General features: G+C 35.1%; 1 protein-coding gene and 1 long non-coding RNA gene across 3 annotated transcripts; one reads left to right on the top strand and one right to left on the bottom strand.

Moving 5' to 3' along the window:
• The first annotated feature begins 771 nt into the window (after positions 1-771).
• LOC115967937 lies at positions 772-5,210 on the top strand. Of its 2 annotated transcripts, none has more exons than XR_004086596.1 (2): positions 772-1,061; positions 3,753-5,210. It is a non-coding gene; the product is annotated as an uncharacterized LOC115967937 (long non-coding RNA). The 2 variants fall into 2 exon arrangements; XR_004086597.1 differs by having other exon boundaries at positions 3,757-5,210.
• Positions 5,211-15,732: 10,522 nt separating this feature from the next.
• Positions 15,733-21,627, bottom strand: LOC115967484 (G-type lectin S-receptor-like serine/threonine-protein kinase RKS1). The gene is made up of 7 exons (XM_031086589.1): positions 20,298-21,627; positions 18,894-19,022; positions 17,345-17,544; positions 16,962-17,172; positions 16,570-16,807; positions 16,179-16,329; positions 15,733-16,101 (listed from the first exon to the last, which is right to left on the bottom strand). The coding sequence occupies exons 1-7, from the start codon at positions 20,581-20,583 to the stop codon at positions 15,799-15,801; spliced, it is 1,518 nt and encodes a 505-aa protein (XP_030942449.1). The 5' UTR covers positions 20,584-21,627; the 3' UTR covers positions 15,733-15,798.
• Positions 21,628-24,095: the final 2,468 nt, after the last annotated feature.

Genomic DNA, 24,095 nt, shown 5'->3' on the forward strand with positions numbered 1-24,095 from the left:
CTTCTTTTTCCCTCCTTTGTTGATTAGTTAAAATCCAATTTAGTACAATGAATCTTTAAAATTTAGTTTTTGTCAATTCAATCAATTTCACTCTGCCAAGATAACTGAATTTTGGTCTTCCGTGCAAATCTATTATAGCATATGAGGCTATTCATACATTTTTTTGGGGATAAATTACAAAACCCACCATTGAATGTTATCAAAATGATACTCCCCTTAATAGTTTCATGTTAAGGATCCTTTGAAGTTTGAAAAAATGTGACAATTAAGTTTTAACTAATGAAATATTAATTTAAAAAAAAAATATTATACAAATTCATACATAATTCAAAGGAATAGTTTCATTCATCCATAAACCTCAAACAATAAGAGTGTCACTTCAAACATAGTTTGGTAATAATTTTTTTTTTTTAAGTGGAATATTTCGTTACTAAATTCATACTTTAAGAGGTTATATAGACTTAATTTTTGCATTTTTACAAACCTCATAAAGAATATGCCATTTATAGAATCCTTTAGGACAAGTGCTATCTAATATATATAGATATAACCGAAACCTCTGAAACTTTCACAATTTTTCACATTAGCACAATATTTAAATAAATTTTTTTTTTATTTATATAATTTTTTTTTTTTTCAATAAACCTTAGCAATAATATAACTGGTGAGGCCTAGGCTAATAATCGGAATTAAGAGAGACACACGTTTAGGACTTTAAAAAACTGCACGGTGTGTTTGGAGAGACTCACTTTCACACACCAGCCCGCTTAAAATAAAATAATAATAAATAAAAAACGCAAACCCTAAAACCCAAACTGTATTTCCCGATCAAAATTCAGACTCAAACTTGTGATTCTTCGTTGCACCTCCATATACACACAAATCAGATTAGCGTGTTCCAACCCATCAAACAGAGGCGAAAAAAAAAAAACCCTGCAACAGTGAAAACCTCTGTTCGTTCTCTGCAATAGTGAAGACTGAAATCTTTGTTCGTCCTCTCCAACAACAAACGATTTAGAAGCTATCCCGTCTCTGCTCTTCAACAACAGACAATTCAGAAGGTACGCATTTTTCCCCCCTTTTTTGGTTTTCTATTCAATTACCGTTTCTAGGGTTTTCAAAAATATATAGGTTTAGTAGAAGGTAGGCTTTTTTTTTTCCATTCAATTAGTGTTTCAAACAGATAGATAGATAACAAAGATTTTGTTAAATACTGTTTTGCCGCACTACTCAATTAAGGTTTAAGGTTTGCCTACCTTTTTCTCTAATTTCCCATTTATTTTTACAATTTCTTGAGTCCTGTTTAGTTCGATTGTAGTATTGATTAAATTTAGTTTTAGATTGGCAGATTTTAGTTTGGTTTGTACTTCTTTTGGTTTTCCCCTAAAATTTGGCTTTCTCCTAAAATTTGGTTTTCTATTCAGTTATCGTTTCTAGGGTTTTGAAAATTATTGTAGAGTGTAGATTTATTGATGGTTTCTCTCAAACTGAAATCAATTTGGTGTTGAAGAACATAGATTTATGTGTTGCCAAAAAAATAAAGTTCTGTCATTTCATGTATGTTGTTTTTAATTTTTTGTTGAAATATTTTCCCCTTTTAATATTTTCATTTCCCCTATCTCTTCTCTAGCATTGTTGTTAAGGTTTTTGCAGTATATATTTAAAGTTTTTCATTTGTAGTTGCTCTGATTTTAAAAAATGAATCCCTGGAACATAGAGAATAAGAAGGTATTGAACATTAAAATGCCTTTCTGTCTCCATTGATGCTAATCTGCTACCTTTTTCCTCAATTTCCGTTTTATTTTTACAATTTCTTGAGTTCTGTTTGTTCGATTGTTGTATTGATTAAAATTTGTTTTTGTTAAAATTGAATATTTTCGCTTTTGTTATTATTATGTTCCATTTTTGTTTTAGGCCCTTTTGATGTCGTTTTTCCTGTGATGAATGTGTTGTTCATTCTGTTATGCATGTTCAATTTTTGGCCTTTTTGGTTAGTTCTGTTATGTTTTCATGGTGAGGTTTAAGTTTTGTTGTAATTGGTTTTTTTTTTTTTTTAAATGGTTTTATGTGTTGTTAAATCCATAAATCAGATTAATAAGACTTTGGTTCTATGCCCTTTGATTTGTAAATGTTGGGTTCTATTGCATATGACTAATTGCAGTAGTTAACAACATTCTAAACAATTTTTATATACTTAGATTATGGCATCAATCTTGATGCTTGAGTTTAAATTGGTGAATGGTCATTGCTTAATACTGCCAAGTAAAATAGATTTTGCACTTAAGTTTTTGCTATAGTAAATTTCAGACTTTGGTCTATGTTATTTAACCTAACTTATGGTCATCCTTTTTCTATATCTCACAAATGGCATATTTTTCTTTGAATTGATTGGCATTATTAAAACAAAGGTCTTGATAAAAGAAAGTTAGTTGTTGTACATCATGATGTGTCTCACATATTATCAGCATCTTTTGGAACTTCAAGAAAATTGGGAACATGTTAGAATATTTTCTTGCCTATTTCAGTTCTGCATTTTCATACTTTAATATTTACACTCATTTTTAGGTATTGTATTTCATAATCTTCACTTGATTATTTGTTGTCTTAGTGTACTGTTCAATCAAAATGCAGAATTTAAGTTTTGGGGCCATCAAAGCTATTGGTCAACATTCTGTACTCAGGGGTATATTTATGGAATTTATTAATTTGATTATAATAGCAAATGTTCTTTTGGTGTTACATTATATATGTTCAATGAAATTCCATTAAAATTTGATATGTAATCTTCTCATTAGATTTTTTCCCTCATCATGATAAAAATCTGAGCAGTTATACTATGGCTGTTTAAAATCAAATTTTAATGGAAATGAATAATTTGGTTATAAATATGGAGGTTAACCCGAATACTCAAAAGAAAACTAATTCTAGACAAAACATGAGAAGAGGAAGAAGATTAAACCAAGTCTCGGCAGAATATAATTTTGTTTAGGGTTGTTTGTTTTGGTGTTTTGGTAGTAGAGATTGAAACAGTGTCACCTCGCAATAAACTCTTCATCTTCTCCTACACAATAACCGGGTCTTTACAAATACAATTTCTTTGTTATAGTCAACTAAAATATTTGAATTGCTGAATTTTATACCAAAGTAAGAGATTATATTAAGTTGCTAGAGTTAGTGCATCAAATTAAATATATACTGTAATTTTTTAGTAAAATAATTTGTAAATGGCTGGCGTGGCAATTTAAAATGTGAATATTTGATGTGAGATTCAATTTGATGTATATTTTTGTTGTTAGTTCTATTATGTGTGTTTTATTTTTGGTCTTTTGGTTATGTAAAGGGCTTGGTGTTGATATTTGCCTTTCTTATTGTCAGCTCTTTTATGGTTTTGTATGGAGCTTTAATTTTTGTTGTTTTTTGGTTCTATAAATCAGATTCAGAAAACTTTGGTTTTGTGCCTCTTGAATTGAATGCATTGTTAGAATTTTGATCTCATGATGAGTTTTGAAGAGTGATTGAAATTGTAGAACTTTGAAATCTGAAAGTGTAATGTTTTTAATACAAAGTTGATTATCTCTTAGATTTTAGTTAATATTCTACTCTATCTACATAATTTTGTTTATTTTTGGGCTGTTACACCAATAAATATGGACATCTAAATGCATCCTATAGAGACCCCTTATCACTTTTTAATCTTTGTGCTTCTGAACGTTTGTTTATTTAATTAATGACTTTTCAAGCCCTTTGGGTAGCTAGAAGCACTTGGTGGAGTCATGTGGAGCTCTCTATGTTGTTGGTAGATGCTTTAATAAAGAAAGGAGGAGGGTAGAACATACCAACCGGTATGTTAGAGACAGTGATGGTCCCAAAGTGGTTGATTTCAAAGTGTAATTATTGTTTTTGTTTTGGGTAATGATTGTTGTTTATCGATTTTGGCTGAAGAGTTTACCGGGTATAAAAGAAATTGCATTTTCTTCAATGATCAAAATGAAACTCATGTTTTCAACTTGAAAGATAGTAGCTTTGGAGATTTACAGAATATCTATCCAGCCTGGCTTCTCTCAATTTTATTATATTTTCTCTTTGACACTTGATTTGCTGTCATCTTTAACAACATGATCAAATGATTAAAATAAATACATTTTCCCCTTTTGTTCTGATGTTGTATTGAGTCATTTTGGTGAAAAGGTACAGTTTTGCTACTGGCAAAATGCATCCATCTGAGTCTTCAACACCAGTTGATGATGCCCAGTCTGTTTCACCTGCACTGATTTGATTAAAATCTGCCATTTTAGGATCTCAAGGGAGTCTATTACCTCCAGAAGTAGCATTTTCTTCAGTTGAAATTGAATGTTACAATTTTTTTTTTCTTTGATTTGGTTATGAACTAAGAAATATGAGTAAGTTTTGATTTAAGCTTTTTGGTTGGGTTAGTTGTATAGTGAAAAGGCATTTCTGTTTTATTTCAATGTAATTTGTCAGGCTCCTCCATAAATACCACCAAAGTTCAATATGTGAAGTTGTATTTCTTTTGTACAATTTTATTATATTTTCACTTTCACACTTCATTTGCTGTCCATTTTAACAGCATGATCAAATGATTAAAATAAATACATTTCCCCCTTTTTTTCTGTTGCTGAAAAGTGAGAAGTATGATGTGTTGAGGTTTGAGTACAAAGTAGATTTACCTGCTAGGCTGACCATTATTTTAATTTATGTGTTCGGCTATCTGCATAAGCTCATTAGATTATTGGATATGTAAATGATGTTGCATTGAGTCATTTTGGTGAATAGGTACAGTTTTGCTGCTGGCAAAATGCATCCATCCAAATCTTCAACACCAATTGATGGTGTCCACTCTTTTTCACCTGCGTTGATTCGATCAAAATCTGCCATTTTAAGATCTCAAGGGAGTCTATTACCTCCACAAGCAGCATTTTCTATAGTTGAAATTGAATGTTAAAAGTTTTTATTTTTTGTTTTATTTATTTATTTTTTCTTCCTTTCATTTGATTATGAACTGAGAAATATGAGTTAGTTTTGAGTATTTTGGTTGGGTTGGTTTTGATTGAAGCTTTTTTGTTGGGTTAGTTGTATACTGAAAAGGTTTGTTTTATTTCAATGTAATTTGTCTGGATCTTTCGTAAATACTACCAAAGTTAGGGATGTGATGATTGAGAATCTTTAGAATGCATGGTAATAATTTCTTACACACTTTGCAACAAATTTTTTCTTTAAAAATTGATTTTATTAGCCAAACTTCTCTTCTACTTATGAGATTTCAAATGATCCCGCGCATTGCGCGGGTTAAATGCTAGTTTTGATAATTTCAAAGGAGGGTCGAATAATTTACCATATTTCATTTAATTGTATTCTTCAAACAGTATGATATATTTTGATATATCTCAAGGGAGTGTTATCAGTTTTACAAAATGGGGGACTCAATTGATTAAAATTAAAGTTTAGAGATTAATTTGACAATTAAAGTGAATTTAACTTTTCATTAATAATTTTGTTTCTTGAAAATATTAAGCATGCTTCTATAATTACTTGCATCAAATAGTATAAAAATTATAAATGGGCTCATTTCTCTGATATGAGAATTGCAATAAACCAAGTATATGTATGAGGCATTTAATTATCATGATGATAAGTACATTACAAGGGTTATAGGTTATAATACTTGATATTTTATACAGTGGAGGTGGCTACGGGAACAATCCAAGTAAATGATGCAAAGTACCTCTTGCCCTGCGTTCATTGTTGCGGACATTTTCGTGATGGAACTTGCTCTCTATGTTGCAATGACGAGACTCATAGCTTAAAAACTGAAGCCATGGCCAAAGAAGGTTAGTTACGGCATCCATTCATATAAATCCACCTTCTCTCTTTTGATTCTCAATTTCTCACTTGTTGAATTAATTTTAGGTAAATGCACAACAAATTTTATTAAATAAAGATTACAAACTAATTTGACAATGAATTTGAGTGGTGGACTTTAACCACCTTGTAAATGAATATTTGAATCGGCTCTCTATGATTGGTGTCATATCAGTTTGTACAGTAGCAGCACTACATACAATCCTGGATGTTTTCAGGAACATCTGACCTGAAAAAAATTTTATATATAACAATTTTAAAAAAAATTACTTGTTTACCCCTCAACCAAAATTAGGAACACCTTCAAATAAAGAAATATATATTTTGTTCTACTTTCAATCAACAAAAAAATAAAAATAAATTAATTAATTAAAAGCCCAAAAAAAATTTTGAACTAAAATATGAAGAAAAAAAAATTATAATAGAGAAGCCCATAAGGAAAAAAAAGCCCAACCTTAATCTTAAATAACAGATTACAAACCCAACATCAATCCTAAACAATAGATTACAAACTCAACCTAAAGAAAAAAACAAGGTAAAGCGAACCCAACGTTTTAGCAAACGGATTCTCAAAAAAATATAAAATATATAAAAAATCAAAACCCAATATACGCTATTACAAGTTGTCAAAACAAATAAAAATCCTCAAATCCCTAAAATTTTTACCTTTTTTTTTCTCATTCTTTCTCTGCTTTTTTCTCTCAACTCTTGCTCTCTACCTCTCTTTTTCTCTCTCCACTCCCACTGTCAGGGTCGGCCCTAGACAAAGCTTCCTCCGATCTCTTTTTTTTTTTTTGGCTGCTACGTTTGCGTTTTGATTCTGTAGAACTGAAGTATGGCTGAATGGGTTTTGACTTTTGACTTTTGAGGTACTTTGATTTCTGCCATTCTGCCTTTCTCTACTCTTCTTTAGATTTGTTAAAGACTTAAGTTTTCTCTGAGCAGTGGGCTGGACGTTTCACCACGTTTGGGCCTTCAAGCTTTTTTTTTTTTTTTTTTTGGTTAAGCTTGCGTTTTTTTTTTTTTTTTTTTTTTTTTGGTTTTGTTAAGACTTTGACTTTTTTTTTTCTTTTTGCAATAGAATTTGTTTTACGTTTTTTGTGGGTGCATGCCATCTTGGCAGGCATCCTCTGTTATAATTATTTATTATTATTATTTTTAATCTTGTGTTTTTATATATATATATATATATATATATATTTTAGTTATTAGTAATATGATGAATAAATTTTTATTTATGCAGGTTAAGATTGTTAAAAACTTGTTATTGTTTAGTGAAACTACAACAGTACTTTTTATATAAATCAGGTTTTATTTCTCATTTGTTTTACACTTGAAAATTATTTTTTATTTTAATTTTTATAAATATATTGTATGATTAGAAATGTCTACTAAAAAAATATTCATCTGGATATGAAACATTTTAAAAAAGAAAAAAAAAACTAATTGAGGCTCAAAAAGGATCAATGGATGAATTTGTTATTAGTAATAAATAAAATATAACACAAAATTTAGATGAATAAATTTATTATTAGTAATAAACAAAATATAACACAAAATTTAGACGAAAATATCACAAATGAGCAAGAAATTCACAAAAAATAGATTTTAAATGAAATATATTATAATATAAAAATATTAAATAAATATTAATTTAATTAATACATAAGTATAAAAAAATAATCTAATTAACCAATAATTAATTGGGGGAAGCAACTAATAAACAATAATTAATAATTTAATTAACCAATACATTATAAAAGACAAACAAATTAAATTATGTTAGGCTAAACAATAATTAATAATTTTATAATTAATGAAACAACAATATAAAAAATTATAGTTTATAAAAGATGTAAAGACACGATTCTCTGGCGGCCTAATAAGGATGTTGGGCTCGCGTACGAAAGATCCCTCACAATATGATTTGTAGAGAGTGGGCTTGAAAAGCTAGCCGCTGGTCACGGGGCGATGTCCGATCCTGGCTTTAGAGGAATTCAGGTAGAAAAAGGAGTTGGGCCTGAACATTTAAGCCCTAAGACGTCGCACCCTATGGGATGGGACTCCTCGGAGTTGATCCGAGGACCATTGAGGCCTTACCCCGGTTATCCAACGACGGACTTTCTTCAGTGAAGTCCGGTGTTGTTGAGATGTTCTCCCCCATGTGATCTTTCTTTCTTTAGGTGGGATGGGGTCCCCCTCAGATTTATTTACTTTCTTCTTTTATACTCGTCCGTGTTCATTGTCCTTCGTCCACGTGTAGGGTCAATCTTTACAAGACTGATATTTGTCCCATCAGTCTAATCCCAGAATTGTTGGGTATGGTTGATAAGGCTGCAGAGTACGGCTCTGTCATGTGTTGGGTCTTATCCGGAAGGGTAGTAAGGATAACTTCCCCAAGATATTTTGGATCTCCTTACAAATTCGTCCCTATACCAGTTTTATCCCTTCATTTCGGTGGGATTCAGGATCTGCCGAGGACCAAACTGTCCTCGGCTGCCTTCCAAAAATTGTTTTGTGCTCTGCACTGTAGAGCTTGGGCCACAGCTCTCCTCGGATTGGGCCTTCGGATTTTCCAGGAGCAATTGGGCTTGGTCCTTAAATTATTGGGCCCCACAATAGCCCCTCAAAACCCTTCTATCCGACTTCCGGGTTGGAAGGGAGGGTTTTGGCAAACCCGGGCCCTCAATATGGCTTGTTTAGTTCAACCCCGCATTTATGTGAGCGGTTTTCCACCTGTCCAGGAGATTAGCCGGTTTTCTAGGGATTTCATTTAATCTGCCCGTGATCTACTCCTGCCGCTTGGCTGTCCCAGACGCGCCCTTAATGAATCCCCTTTATGAGGCTCATTTATGTCCGGCGGCTCATCTAATAAGGTGGGGAAACGGAACGGACGCCTCTTTTTTCTTCAGATTCCTTTGGGAAACTTGAATGCATTTAATACCCTTCGTTCTGCCCTTCCTATAAGAAGGCAAGCAGGAGGCCATCACTTTCGTGCAGACTCCTCTCTTTCCTTCTGAAATCTGAAACCCGTAGCCTTCTCCAGCGCCTGCTTAGCCCGTTTGTTATACACCATATCAGTACATGCCCACCATAACGAGCGATGAAAGTACCATGCCCCTCCTCAAAACACCATGTTCCGATAAAGCTTGAAATGGCTCGATCGGGGCAAGGATGGCGCAGACTTAAGATCTGTCCCGCCTCTCTTTTAGCCAAAATCCGAAGCAGGGGCTCGTCATGTCGAATTCTCGGCGTGGCTGAGTCGAGAACACCCAATACCAGCACCACTCGGCTCCTCACGAGCGTACCTAACATGGCACCAGTGTGTTAGGAGTCAGGGCTGAGGCAGGGGCGAAGTGCTTCTGCTTCTCCCCTTCTTTGCTCACTGGTGCCTTCCTCCGCCTTCCTCTTATAGTCTTCCCAACACCAGTTCCGCCCTGGTGCTGTCCTTCTCCCTCTTTTGCTCCTCTCTTTGTCTTTTCATTTCTCCCACTCTTCTTCTCCTCCTTCCCTTACTCATGTCCTCCATCTTCTTCATTGATTTCTTCCTTACTATTTCCTTCTTTTTCGTTCTTCTTTTTTTTTTTGAAGTGAGTTCTTCTCTTAGTATGAGCAGCTATGAGGCAGAGATCGGAGGGACCTTGAAGACAAGTTTAAAAAGGCGCTTGACCGTTTGCTTATCTGTACTGTGGATGTTAGTACTGCTTCGGCAGCCCCTCTTTTGTATAGGCTGGTTGAAGCCTCTCTTTGTATATTGTAATAATTTTTCATATTAATAAAACTTGTTTCTATTTCACTTTGCATGTTCTGTCTCTTTGTTTTTTATAAATTTGTAAGCGCCGCTCGGCACAATCATATAGCATCTAAATCAATGACGACTAAGACCAAAATACTTAATAATAAAAAGATGTTGCCATAACTTTAATGGAAGTGCCTGGCATGATAAGGCAGACCAATAAAAAGTAATACTTACCCCCCTGGCTTGGGTCCGAGGACCATGCAAGGCCTTGGTTCTGTCCAAAACTTTAATAATAATAATGTTTTGTACTTGGTTTCCCCATAAGCTTGAGTCCGAGGACCATACAAGGCCTTGGTTCTGTCCAAAACTTTAATAATAATAATGTTTTGTACTTGGTTTCCCCATAGGCTTGAGTCCGAGGACCATACAAGGCCTTGGTTCTGTCCAAAACTTTAATAATAATAATGTTTTGTACTTGGTTTCCCCATAGGCTTGAGTCCGAGGACCATACAAGGCCTTGGTTCTGTCCAAAACTTTAATAATAATAATTTTTTGTACTTGGTTTCCCCATAGGCTTGAGTCCGAGGACCATGCAAGGCCTTGGTTCTGTCCAAAACTTTAATAATAATAATGTTTTGTACTTGGTTTCCCCATAGGCTTGAGTCCGTGGACCATACAAGGCCTGGTTCTGTCCAAAACTTTATTCCCTCCCCTTTTCTTTTTGCACCTGTCTTTCCTCAGGTGTCTCATAAGTTGCCGAGCAGGAAGTTGTCCTCGGTAATGGTTATTCCTTGGTGTGGGCCATAGTCCGTGGGCTTCCATGCAGAACGGGCCTGGGCCGCGAATTTATTAGGCCCATAGGTTTAGAGGCATTTCCGTAGCCTTTGGTCACGCGGTACTTTTTGGCGTCCCAGTATTCGAGGTGCGCCTTTACGAGGCTCCTTTAATCTCAGGGTTGCAGACGGCATTGGAAATCGAGCCGGAGACATTTTGTCTGTAGCGTTCCTTGGGACGCTGCGTGAATTAAATGCCATCACCTCTTCTTTTAAATAAATAGGAGAGAAGGTTGCTTTACTTTCACACGAATTCTTCAGTCTCCTCTCTTAGTACATCATGTTTGAGGCGAGGATTGGGGCAAAGGAGCTCTCTCCGCCACAAAAGCGCTGTGTCTTCCTGAGACTCCAGATAGTGAGGTACAGGCCAAGGAGGCGTAGACTCAAGAGAATATCTCAATTCGAGAGAGGGGAAAGGATGTTTCTCCTTCTTTTAGTCAAAATCCGAAGCAGGTTCTGGTCATGCCAGATTTTTGGCATGCCCGAAGAAGGAATTTCCACCATCAGCGCCGTCTGCCTTGTAGCAGGCAAACTTCTGCGGGGGCTTCCCAACTGCCGGCTCCCTGCATCTTTGCTGTAGATGGTGTTAGTCTGAGGTCAGGTTCTTTGGCTGCCTGAGTTATGGGCATGTAGAAGCGTCGAGGAATAGTTTCCTTAGACGACATCTTGGAACAGTAGCCAACCTCTCCTCTGAGATATCTCCTCGGCATCATCTTTACTCTTTTGTGCTTTTCTTTTGCTTACGCAGTTAACTCTAATGTAAGCTGGTTTCAGCTTTTATTGTACACTGTACTGTTCTTTTGTCTTAATAAAAGATGTGTTTATTTCTTTATGCATATGTTATTTTTTTTGCAACAACCACTTTGGGTCTGAATATTAAGTCTAAACATGCCTTTAACAATATTCTGGACGGAAGAACACTTTAATACAAACCCTTATTAGTTTAAACTCGCAAATATTATCAAGTATAACAATGGTAATCCTCAATAGATTGAATTTATGGAACTAACCGAGATAGCTGCTGAGCGCTGCGTGATGCACGCTAGACGAATATCCGAGAGAGCAGCCGAGCAGCGATGGACTTGGATCGTGCCCTTGGGACAACATACTGTGCCGTATCGTATTAGCCCCTTTGGCACTAGGGATCTGCGGGTAGACCGGGGAACCCGTGCAATTAAAGACTGACCCAACTGTTAACGAGAAGTCCTCTTCGGATGGATTTTAATGCTCTAGTAACAGTTTTTATTTTGTGTACTTGGTTTCCCCATAGGCTTGAGTCCGAGGACCATGCAAGGCCTTGGTTCTGTCCAAAACTTGTAAGATTTCTTTTATGTACTTGGTTTCCCCATAGGCTTGAGTCCGAGGACCATGCAAGGCCTTGGTTCTGTCCAAAACTTGTAAGATTTCTTTTTTGTACTTGGTTTCCCCATAGGCTTGAGTCCGAGGACCATGCAAGGCCTTGGTTCTGTCCAAAACTTGTAAGATTTCTTTTTGTACTTGGTTTCCCCATAGGCTTGAGTCCGAGGACCATGCAAGGCCTTGGTTCTGTCCAAAACTTGTAAGATTTTTCTTTTATGTACTTGGTTTCCCCATAGGCTTGAGTCCGTGGACCATGCAAGGCCTTGGTTCTGTCCAAAACTTGTAAGATTTTTTTATGTACTTGGTTTCCCCATAGGCTTGAGTCCGTGGACCATGCAAGGCCTTGGTTCTGTCCAAAACTTGTAAGATTTTTTTATGTACTTGGTTTCCCCATAGGCTTGAGTCCGAGGACCATGCAAGGCCTTGGTTCTGTCCAAAACTTTAATAATTCTTTTATGTACTTGGTTTCCCCATAGGCTTGAGTCCGAGGACCATGCAAGGCCTTGGTTCTGTCCAAAACTTGTAAGATTTTTGTACTTGGTTTCCCCATAGGCTTGAGTCCGAGGACCATGCAAGGCCTTGGTTCTGTCCAAAACTTGTAAAGATTTCTTTTATGTACTTGGTTTCCCATAGGCTTGAGTCCGAGGACCATGCAAGGCCTTGGTTCTGTCCAAAACTTGTAAGATTTCTTTTATGTACTTGGTTTCCCCATAGGCTTGAGTCCGTGGACCATGCAAGGCCGTGGTTCTGTCCAAAACTTATGATTTTTTTATGTACTTGGTTTCCCCATAGGCTTGAGTCCGAGGACCATGCAAGGCCTTGGTTCTGTCCAAAACTTGTAAGATTTCTTTTATGTACTTGGTTTCCCCATAGGCTTGAGTCCGTGGACCATGCAAGGCCGTGGTTCTGTCCAAAACTTGTAAGATTTCTTTTATGTACTTGGTTTCCCCATAGGCTTGAGTCCGAGGACCATGCAAGGCCTTGGTTCTGTCCAAAACTTGTAAGATTTCTTTTATGTACTTGGTTTCCCCATAGGCTTGAGTCCGTGGACCATGCAAGGCCTTGGTTCTGTCCAAAACTTGTAAGATTTCTTTTATGTACTTGGTTTCCCCATAGGCTTGAGTCCGAGGACCATGCAAGGCCTTGGTTCTGTCCAAAACTTATAAGATTTCTCTTATTTGTTTTATTTTTCAACCACCAGCCCCTTCACCAAGGCGGGGATAGTTTGCCTGAGGCCAGAAGCCCCTAGAGACGCCCGTGCCCTTAGCACTGCGAGGCGTAGCCCTTAGCAGAAGTTTACGTCGGAGCAACAACTATATGTCGCCGGAGACGGGGGAAATCCCGGAAATTTCTGCTTGCTAGAGAGCTGACTCCACCGCCACCTGCGCCAACGCGCAAGCTTCCCCACAGACGGCGCCAATTGTAAGGACACGATTCTCTGGCGGCCCAATAAGGATGTTGGGCTCGCGTACGAAAGATCCCTCACAATATGATTTGTAGAGAGTGGGCTTGAAAAGCTAGCCGCTGGTCACGGGGCGATGTCCGATCCTGGCTTTAGAGGAATTCAGGTAGAAAAAGGAGTTGAGCCTGAACATTTAAGCCCTAAGACGTCGCACCCTATGGGATGGGACTCCTCGAAGTTGATCCGAGGACCATTGAGGCCTTACCCCAGTTATCCAACGACGGACTTTCTTCAGTGAAGTCCGGTGTTCTTGAGATGTTCTCCCCCATGTGATCTTTCTTTCTTTAGGTGGGATGGGGTCCCCTTCAGATTTATTTACTTTCTTCTTTTATACTCGTCCGTGTTCATTGTCCTTCGTCCACGTGTAGGGTCAATCTTTACAAGACTGATATTTGTCCCATCAATCTAATCCCAGAATTGTTGGGTATGGTTGATAAGGCTGCAGAGTACGGCTCTGTCATGTGTTGGGTCTTATCCGGAAGGGTAGTAAGGATAACTTCCCCAAGATATTTTAGATCTCCTTACAAATTCGTCCCTATACCAGTTTTATCCCTTCATTTCGGTGGGATTCAGGATCTGCCGAGGACCAAACTGTCCTCGGCTGCCTTCCAAAAATTGTTTTGTGCTCTGCACTGTAGAGCTTGGGCCACAGCTCTCCTCGGATTGGGCCTTCGGATTTTCCAGGAGCAATTGGGCTTGGTCCTTAAATTATTGGGCCCCACAAAAGACAAACAAATTAATGAAACAACTAAACAACAATAATTAATGATTTTATTAATATTTCAAATGAACTTATAGTTTATTGTTTATTCTTTTACTAGAATTATGGACAAATATTTGATAAGAAAACCACATAGAAGACAATTATAAACTTTATGTATTTGCGTGTTTTTTTATTGTTGTTGTCAATATACAATTTTTTTTTTTATTAGATTGTGTAATTTATGCTTGTTGAGGAACACTCTGAAAAAAATTCCCGGAGCCGCCCCTGTTAAAAAGCAGGCTACATTTGTATTTGGGTTCTTCACCAAAAAAAATTATTAAAAAAAAAAAAAAAAAAAAAAAATTGTATTTGGGTTAGTTGAGGAACACCCTGAAAAAAATTCCCGGAGCCGCCACTGTTGAAAAGCAGGCTACATTTGTATTTGGGTTCTTCACCAAAAAAAAAAAAAAAAAATTGTATTTGGGTTACTTGCATTCAATTTTTTTTTTTACCCGACATTGTGTAATTCACATTGATAAATAAAAATAAATTGGCATCACTGAATCACTTCTTGTTTGAAGACAGTAAAATCATCATAGCTAGGTCTTAAGAAAGGTTGTCAATACACCTGTGTTTTTATCTAGATGTTAAAAATAATATCATTTAAAACAATGTCTTAAACAAAACATTGTATAATATTTAGTTCTACCTTTTATCTAAATGAAGGTTTGAATCCTGATGTTTAGCACATCTAGAACATTCAGATTTTATGCATGTTGCAAAGAAATTATATATAGTTTCGTTAAACCAACCCAAAAAATATTAAAATTCTCTCAATGTATATCTTCTCTTTTTCTTAAAATTTTTACAAACCTATACCCATTTCACCAAAAAAATAAAATAAAATTGCAAACCTATAAGCAGCAGGTTGACGAATTGAAATTGTTTAAAATTTGTAGATGTCTAACATTATTTTTTGAAATTATATTCATCATTTGTGTCATGCTATATAACATTAATTTGTTCCATATGATGTTGATGTTGTGAAAACTAGTTTGAGCTTCTTTTTTTTTTTTTCAAGTGAACTTCAAGGAGAGAATCACACACTCTCAATAAGGCACCTTCACAAATATAAGTGACCACAAAAGTAGTATTGGGCCAAATTTAAGCAAAAATGAGAAAATGATTACAACTTTTTGTCACCCATTTTTTCACTTCTCCTTGCCATACAAAAGGATCTGCCATCAAAGTTATAAATTGTTGTTCTAACTTATTTTGTCATATTGTCTTGGTTGAAGTGTTCTTTTAAGTCAAAAATATTAGCCATACCCAAGCATATCAATAGGCTTTGCACAATTCATAAATACAATGGTTCCGTTTTGAGTAAAACACCTTGAAATCCAAATTAAATTCCAGTATTATGCATTTGGCATTCCTCTATTAAATCTTTATGGTTAAACTTAGTAAATTTCACACCAAAAGAAAAGTTCTTTGTAACTTTGGACATCTTGTTCTGAAAACCAATGAAGTTATCTCCACAAAACATATATATGCAGTTAACTTTTTGTATATTAATTTCAGAAACCACTTGAAAGAAAAAGCTAAAGGAGATGGTAGTGATTTCATCACAAGTTTTGGACAATCACAGTTTGTGTAATATTATATATTATCTTCTTTTTTGTAATAATTTATAGTGCATACATTATGTTCAATTGTTCATACCAAAAAAAAAAAAAAAAGGGTAATGCAAAGTAGACATAGAGTAACTCAATCCTATGTTGTAATGGAATATTTGTACACTTGCTACAAATAGTTTGGGGTTTCAACGACCGTCAATTTTAGAAAGTGATATTTCATTTATTGAATTAGATGTTGCACTCGTTGATCTGTTTGTACTATTGTAAGTACCCATCAAAATAAATGCAGGTCGTTTTGGAGAAGGAAGATGAGTGTCATTACCCAACATGAAAACAACAGTTGACATGGTTGGCCGGTCTGTTGCATGTTCTTGCACGCACAAAAGTCCAATTTGAATGCATCTTGAAACTTCATTAGCAGGGTATGCCTCATCTAGTAATGGGTCAACTATTTTCATGGAATTGTCTTCTCTCCATAGGTCCCAAACCTGAGACAAGATATTGATCATATTAGACTCAACAATATAGGCTTAATTTTGTAGTCATTGTTTGCACATGTACTTACATGTCCAATCAAATTTGAGGAAGGACCATCATGATGGTAAGTACTATTCTTTTTACCAGTAACAATCTCTAGCAGCAATACCCCAAAGCTATATACATCAGACTTTATTGAAAATAGTCCTTGCATTGCATACTCAGGTGACATATAACCACTGTCATAGCACAATAAAAAGGAAGATATTGAACCTCAATATAAAATGATCGAAGATAGCCCTTTGGGCGCTAACATACATGTAAAATTTGAAGTAACACAATATGAAAACGAATTATAGAGATATCCTTAATATATTTTTTTTCTTACAAAGGCTTGTAGTTTGGACTCTCCTTAGATGTAAAAATGGTAGTCAAGTAATCGGTTAAAAAAGTATATCTTTGTTTTCTAGCATACTTACAATGTTCCAACGATGCAATTTGTATTAGCTTCAATTTGATCCCCTCCAACAATTCTAGCCATACCAAAATCTGAAATTTTTGGATTCAATGCATTGTTAAGTAGAACATTGCTGGCCTTTAAATCTCTATGGATAATTCTTAATCTTGAATCTTGATGAAGGTATAAGATCCCTCGAGCAATTCCACAAATAATCTCAAATCGCTTTCCCCAATCTAAACATGTCCTTTTTGTTTCATCTAAATGAAGAAGTGAGAACTTGGATTAGATTGCATTGCATTCGTGCTTTTTTACTTAGGTATAAAATCTTGCTACTTGGAACTGATATGTTTGTAATGGGAGGATCGTTTTCCAGTGATGATGAATGAGGTTAATATGAAAAAGAAGACATACCAAAAATGAAAGAGTCCAAACTTTTATTTGGCAAGTACTCATAAATCAACATCTTCTCTTCTTTGTGAATGCAACAACCTAAAATTCTCACAAGGTTTCTATGTTGGAGTTTAGCAATTAGTGCAACTTCTGTTTTGAATTGTACTATTCCTTGTCCAGAGCATTTTGATAGTCTTTTTACTGCTATTTCCATTCCATTTTGTAGCAAACCCTGCAATTAAAGTCCAAATATCATTGTCATAGTGCACAATTGTTGAAAGAAACTCAACTTGGTGAATTATTTGGGGAAGCCCAATTGCACACCACAAATTCATACTTAATGAGTACCCGTAAACATTCATGATGGAATTTATGATGCATAAACACACTTGAAATGAGACTACCTTATAAACTGGGCCAAAACCACCTTGGCCAAGCTTGTTAGCAATAGAGAAGTTATCGGTAGCTGCAATAATGGTTCTTAGATCAAATAATGGAAAATTTGAATTTCTTCTAGTTCCATCAAGGTCCCTTCTACTCGGAGAGTCCTCGAAGTATGTTAAAGTGGACTCAGCACTATCTAATTTTGTGCTATGCCTCATCCCTGTCATAAAACAAGTAATTAATAATGCTAGCAATCATTTTTGTCCAATTAGGAATTCTCACACAAAAGCCTAATTCAATAAAACTGAGAAACACACTAAAATAAAGAATGAAACAGAGGAAAATAAGAGGAAAAATTGAAGTTTACAATTTTCTATTTATCATTGTCAGGAAATCCCATTTGGTTAAAATGCACTTTTCTAAGAGGTAAGTGCTTATGGGAGGTGAAAGTTCCTCAGGCCTACTAATGGGGCTAGAGAAAATCTTAAAATGTCAGGGAATTGGTTGGGCCATTCATGAAGCTTTTAGTTGAAAGGGTGAAAAAATTATCCATGTGGCATGATAATTGACATGCTGAAGGTGTTTTGATCCCCAACTTTGTCCAAAAGGTGGTGTATGATACTACAATTTCTGAGTTTGCAAAAGTATCCAGTATTCTGAAAGAAATGCAGTAGCCTTGGAAACTTATCAGATCAAAAGATACTACCCTACAAGCTAATTTTCATCAATTAAAATTAGCTAAGACAATTAGACAACTCAATGTACTGGATTTCATCTAAATACGGGAATTCAACTTGGAGTGAAATAAGAAACAAGATGGATATAGCTAAATGGTGGAAAGTGGTATGGTCTAAAGTAGCTACTTCTAAGCATTCCTTAATACTTTGTCTTTGGCTGGCAGCAAAGGACGAATTGCAATTCAGAGTAGAATTAAATAAGAAACATGTATGTTTCAATGAAAGGTAGAAACTGGAATGGTCTAAAGCTGCTTTTCCCAACAAGTCCTTCATATCTTGGCTGGCAGTGAAGGACAGGTTTCCCTCCCAAGAAAGGCTTGTAAAATGGGGTACAATGGTGCTCATGTATGTTTTCTGTAGAAGTCAAATGGAATTTTTGATCTTGTCATCTTCGAGTGTTCTTTCTTTTGAATTTAACATTTGTGTATGGTAGATATAAGAATGTGCAAATGGAATGAGCTAATGCATTTATTCGTAGGCTGAAAAGTAAGAAGTTTAAGAATAGCATTTGAAAAATTTCCTTGGCTGCTTCAGTATACCATCTTTGGATCCAAAGAAATGATTATGAGTATAATAACAAAATATATCTAGTTCTTTTTCATTTTTTTCTTTTATCAACTTCTACGCTTGAAAAATATATCAAGTTCCATTCCATTTTATTCAGTTTTATTTCATGATTTACGTATTCTGCCTATTCTTTTATAAACTCTAAAACATAGCCTATTCTTTTATAAACTCTGAAACATAGTATTGGAGTAATCTTGGGAGCATTTGTCCACTAGCCTTAGAAGTATAGAAATAGGTTTAAAAAAATTGCTCTAAATTTCCTTACCTTTCTTCTTCTTCATTACAAAACAATACACAACTGAGACTATAAGAAGAAACATTACAGCAATAGAAACTCCCAGAATTGTCAGCATCCTCTTTTTTTGAGTAAGACCATTTTTCTTAGCATATTGAGCTGAGTAAAAAAAAAAAAAAAAAATTATTCAAATGACATCATAATTTTAGAAGTTAATTGAACATAAATATTTATTGATGCAGTTTTGCAAGAAAATGAGAGTAGGGATGGAACAAGGGTTTAAGGAGAATATGTGATTTTATTTTTTATTTTTTTAAAGGAGAAAATGCAATTCTCATTTTGAGATCCAACTTATCAAAAGAACAAAACAAAAAAACAAACATATTCTCACAACAATGTCAAGTCCATATGTGATTCTCTTTTTTGAGGCCGAAAACATGTTAAAAAAAGAAACAAAAAAACAAATATTGCAAACCTATTTTTGTAACAACAATGTCCAATGCCAAGAGAGTGTTTCTTATTAATATGAGTAGAATCACAGTTCAATTTCTCTCTCTCCCATTATTATAATAACTATATAAAAATAAAATGAAACAAGTATTGCATAGTAGGACCTACTACGAGTGATGAATATAATTGTAGAAATCTTGTGTTATAAGGGTATACAACTCTTAAATAATTTTGACTTCTCCACACATCGTTTGATTTTTGAATTAGTATGAAATAGATAAAAGGTAGAATTGTGAAAATTTTGATATTTTTAGATAATTTAACAAAACCATATATAAATTCTTTCCCATATGGAATGTAATACTCGTTTAGATTTGTACTATATAATTTGAAATATGAAATAGATCAATTTTAAATAGAGAAAATCATTTTTCAATAATGTGACCTAAATCAGCTTTAAGGTTAGTACCATAGGGCAAATTAGATGTTGAACTAGTATTCTGTATAAATTTCAGACTAATATAATACAATAGACATGACCAATAAAATAAAATTTTAAGGTGTTTTGTATGACAAATAAAAATTTTCAAGCAAACAACCAAAATCAGTAGTTGAGTCACCAGAACCGCTAGTGTAGGAGGTCTAGTAACCCGACTATTGGAATTTTAGCTTGAACGATGTCTCCAACAACCAGACAAGGGCCAACTACCGCTAGGGTGATGTCTCCGGCCACTAGAATGGTGGTTTCGGTAATCAAACCTCTAGCACGTAGCTTTAGTGACCGGATTACCATTTGTTGCCAAAGTGATGGCTCTAGCCACCAGAACGTTGGCACTAATTGTTAGAGTGGTGGCTCTAACCACTGGGCTACCAACATCATTTGCCTAGCTCATCAAACCGATGACCTAACCACCAAATGGGGTGAGGGAACTCATTGTGTATTTTTGTAAAATGTTTTATCAAAATTTTAAGATGAAAAAGTACCTAATACAACCGGATCCACACGTATGTATAAATCTTGTCCTGCTTCAGGATATGTTCTTGCGTCCACCAAGTCCCCTTGCCATGTCAAGCAACCAATTCCTCCCTCACTCTCATTTGCACTTGCGTAAGCCATACAAGAACAATTCCTCAAACACTTTTGCTCACACTCTTTCATACTCAAACTCATGTCCGCATGTGCTATTGAAGTATCTGGCACCTTCATATTTGTCAACTTCACAAACCCTTCTCCGTTATTGCATATGGACACTCCTTGCTTTTCCCTCATGCAATCATGAGATGACTTGGGTTCAAATCCGGGAAAGCACTTGCACTCAAAAATGACCAAATTGTGTGGGTCACAATAACTATTTGGACCACAATTCAAATACTTATCGCACAACTCTTGTGGGGCAGACCAATATTCGACCCATGTAGTCTCCTGTCATAAGGACCGTCGCATAATTCCTGATTCATCCAACACCATTTTAACAAGAACTTTGGGGTCAATAGAATTTGAAAATATATTGTACATAATGGTGGTTTCATCTTGATTATTCACAAAGCTAACATTGAAGTAATTTGATATCATTTCGGGTATACCGCTCCATCTTAGGCCAGTCCAAGATCCAGCACGCCATAATAGAGTCCGACCCATGTATAAGCATGCCTGAGGATACCCAGTTGGAACCATTTGATATGAGTAGTCGCCAATTCCTGGGTCATCTTTGGACTTCCAAGATGTTAGGAACCGATTCAACCCAGTTCGCCGGTCTAGCCCAAGTTTCATGAGCGGAAGCAAAGTATCGGTGGGATAATCAAAACTTTGCCATGTAAAACGTTGGCTGTCTTGTTGAACCAAAACAAGATTTCCTATATCTAAGAGCTTAGCCATAGAATTATTTGTGGATGAGACAGAAAAAGAAACATTGGTGGACCAAATAGGAGTGGTTTGATTTTGGGTGTGGAGTACAAGGTTTCCCTTACCGTTGATGGAGAGGACTCCAGAGGCATCATTGAGAGGAGTGTCTCTGTTTGCAACCCACACAACGGTTTGTTCGGTGATTTGGTTATACCAAATTCCAACATAGCGGTGACTGGAACTGCCAAGGTTGAAAAACCCAAGCGCAAAGGTTTTTTGGTTTGAGAGTAGAAGTTGACCGTCACCATCCTTGAGGGGTTGGTTTGGTGTTATGGAGTCAAGGGAAGTGCAGATTGGGCAAACAAGAAGAAGGGAGAGAAGAAGCAATGATGTATTCCCTTTAGCAGGATTCATGGGATTTCTAATGAAGAGTACAGCAATACGACTTGTGGCTGATGAGTTAGGATAGACTATAGAAAGCTTGATAGCCATATAAAAAAAAAAAAAATCAATTGTTCTTCTTTTATAAATAAAGTTAAATGAGTTATTTGACATATGCAAGGTTTCGTCAAGTTGTCAAGGACCCACACGCTCAAATCATGTTTACCTTGAAAACCCGTTCACATTAGTGAAAGATGAGTCATGCGATGGTGACATAAAAAATGCATAATTTTGTGTTACAACTTGTGGCAAGTTGTAAGTAGTGGAAGTTTATCTCCATATAACCCACAATCATACATTTACTAATCACAACTCACCATATGGCAAATTGTGGCACAAAATTATGCATTTTTATGTGTCTATAGTATTACTCAATGAAAGATACTTGACAAAACTTTGGTCTTCTTTGGCAACTTTAATTTAAGTCTAGGTCACAATTTTTGACCAGGGGCGGCACCTCCTTAAATTTATATATATATATATATATATATATATATAATAATTTAAAATTTTTTATTTGTGTAGCCTTCAAAAAAATTTTGAGAATACCTTCAATTTTTTTTATGGCAATAAAATTAAATTTTACTTCATAATTTGTTATATATTTCGTGGATGAAGGATTGCTTTGTTATGTATATTGAAAGAGATGTAGTTTGTAGTATTGATAATGAAATTATTATGCACCGATTTCAAAGTATAAAAACTCGTAAAAGAAAATTGTAAACTTTATATATCTGTGTGTTTTTTTTATTGTTGTTGTCAATATATGAATTTCTTTTTTTATTAGATTGTATAATTTAGGTAAAAATGCACTTTTGATTTCTACATTTTGAGTCAATTCCCATTTTGGTCCTAAAATTGATTTTGTTCCTAAAAAAGAAAACCAATTTTATTTTAGTCTCTGCCATCAATCCATTAATAGAAATCTTCTACAAGGCAAAAATAATGCCCTGCTAGCTGACATGGTGCTGACGTGACCATTAAAATATTATTTAAAAAAATTCTTTGGCAATTTTTTAATGCCAACGTCTGATTTAAATTAATAAAACATTAAAAAAAGGCTAGATTAGAAAATTCAAAAAAAAAATTAAAAATAAACATTAATATAATTATATTTTATTTTATTTTATACTTTTTTTTTCGTAAGAACATTTCTTCTTTTCCTAAACATGACCTTCATGTTCTTTCCCGGCAAACAAACTATAGCAAACCCAAAAATTTTCTTAAGAAACAAACACACAAAAAAACCCAAAAAATTCAGCTCAAAAACAAAATCATAAATCTCAAATCCACCATTTTTTCAAACACCAGCAAAATCATAAAATCCCAAAGCCCCAAAGTACCAAATTAATCCAAAAATACTACATAACCAACCCAAAAAAAAAAAAAATCTCAAACCCAGAAAAACCCATCTCGGGCAAGTTAAACCCAGCAAATCTAGCAATCCCACCTCAGAACCCCGAAAGTCGAACCAAGAAATCCACCTTAGAACCCAGCAAACCTACCTCAGAACCGAACAAATCCCACCAAGTCGAACCAAGAAATCCACCTCAGAGCAAACCCACCAAGTAGAACCCAACAATCCAACAAGTCGAACCAGGAAACCCACCTCAAAACCCACCAAGTCAAGCCCAACAATTCAGCAAGTTGAACCAGGAAACCCACCTCAGGGTTTTCCACAAAGAGAGAGCGAGAGAGAGAAGATGGATCTGATGCAGAAGCTTCATAAAGTGTTAACGGTGGAGAGAATCACAGGTCCTCGCACCGTCTCTGCCTTCAAAGAGAAAGGCATTCTCAGCGTCTCCGAGTTCGTTATCGCCGGCGATAACCACGTCTCCAAATGCCCTACCTGGTCCTGGTACTACATCATCTTCCCGTTCCAAAAACCTAATCAAAATTTTCCAATTTCCAAAATCCATACCTCAATTTTACCTTTTTATACAATACCCAGCAAATCCACCGAGAGAGAGAGAGAGCTTCAATATTTTTGGGTGAACAGAGAGCTTCAATCTTTAATCTAAAAAAAGTAATTTTTTTTTTTGTTTGTTTTTAATTTAAACTAAAATTGAGGAATTAAAATGTTTTTGAACTTTTTGATCTGGCCTTTCGATTTAATGTTTTATTAATTTATACGTGACATTTAAAAAATATCAAAGAAAATTTTTTAATAATATTTTAATTATTACGTCAGCATCATGTCAATCAACAGGCCACTTCATCTATCACATAGAAGATATTTTTTAGTGGGTTGACCACAAAGACTAAAATAAAATCGTTTTTCCTTTTTTATGGATTACATTAGTAGCAAAATTAATTTATGAAACAAATTGAAATTGGTCCAAAATGTAGGAATCAAAAGGACATTTTCACCTATAATTTATGTTTCTTAAAGAATATTTGGAGAAAAATTTATGGAATTCATTGTTGAGTTTGTAAGTGTAGTAAAACTTGAAGTACCTGTTGAACTACTCATATATGTTATATCTTTTCAGCACATG

The sequence above is a fragment of the Quercus lobata genome, chromosome 11, assembly GCF_001633185.2.
Source record: "Quercus lobata isolate SW786 chromosome 11, ValleyOak3.0 Primary Assembly, whole genome shotgun sequence".
NCBI lineage: Eukaryota > Viridiplantae > Streptophyta > Magnoliopsida > Fagales > Fagaceae > Quercus > Quercus lobata.

What these genes read in the sequence shown, in the direction of transcription:
- LOC115967484 (XM_031086589.1), bottom strand. Translation starts at nt 20,583, where the DNA reads ATGAGGGAAAAGCAAGGAGTGTCCATATGCAATAACGGAGAAGGGTTT. An exon ending in TGTGGATCCGGTTGTATTAG is followed by an intron (nt 19,023 to 20,297) that starts GTACTTTTTCAT and finishes TTTTTTACTCAG; the next exon opens with CTCAATATGCTAAGAAAAAT. An exon ending in TGTAATGAAGAAGAAGAAAG is followed by an intron (nt 17,545 to 18,893) that starts GTAAGGAAATTT and finishes GTTTTATGACAG; the next exon opens with GGATGAGGCATAGCACAAAA.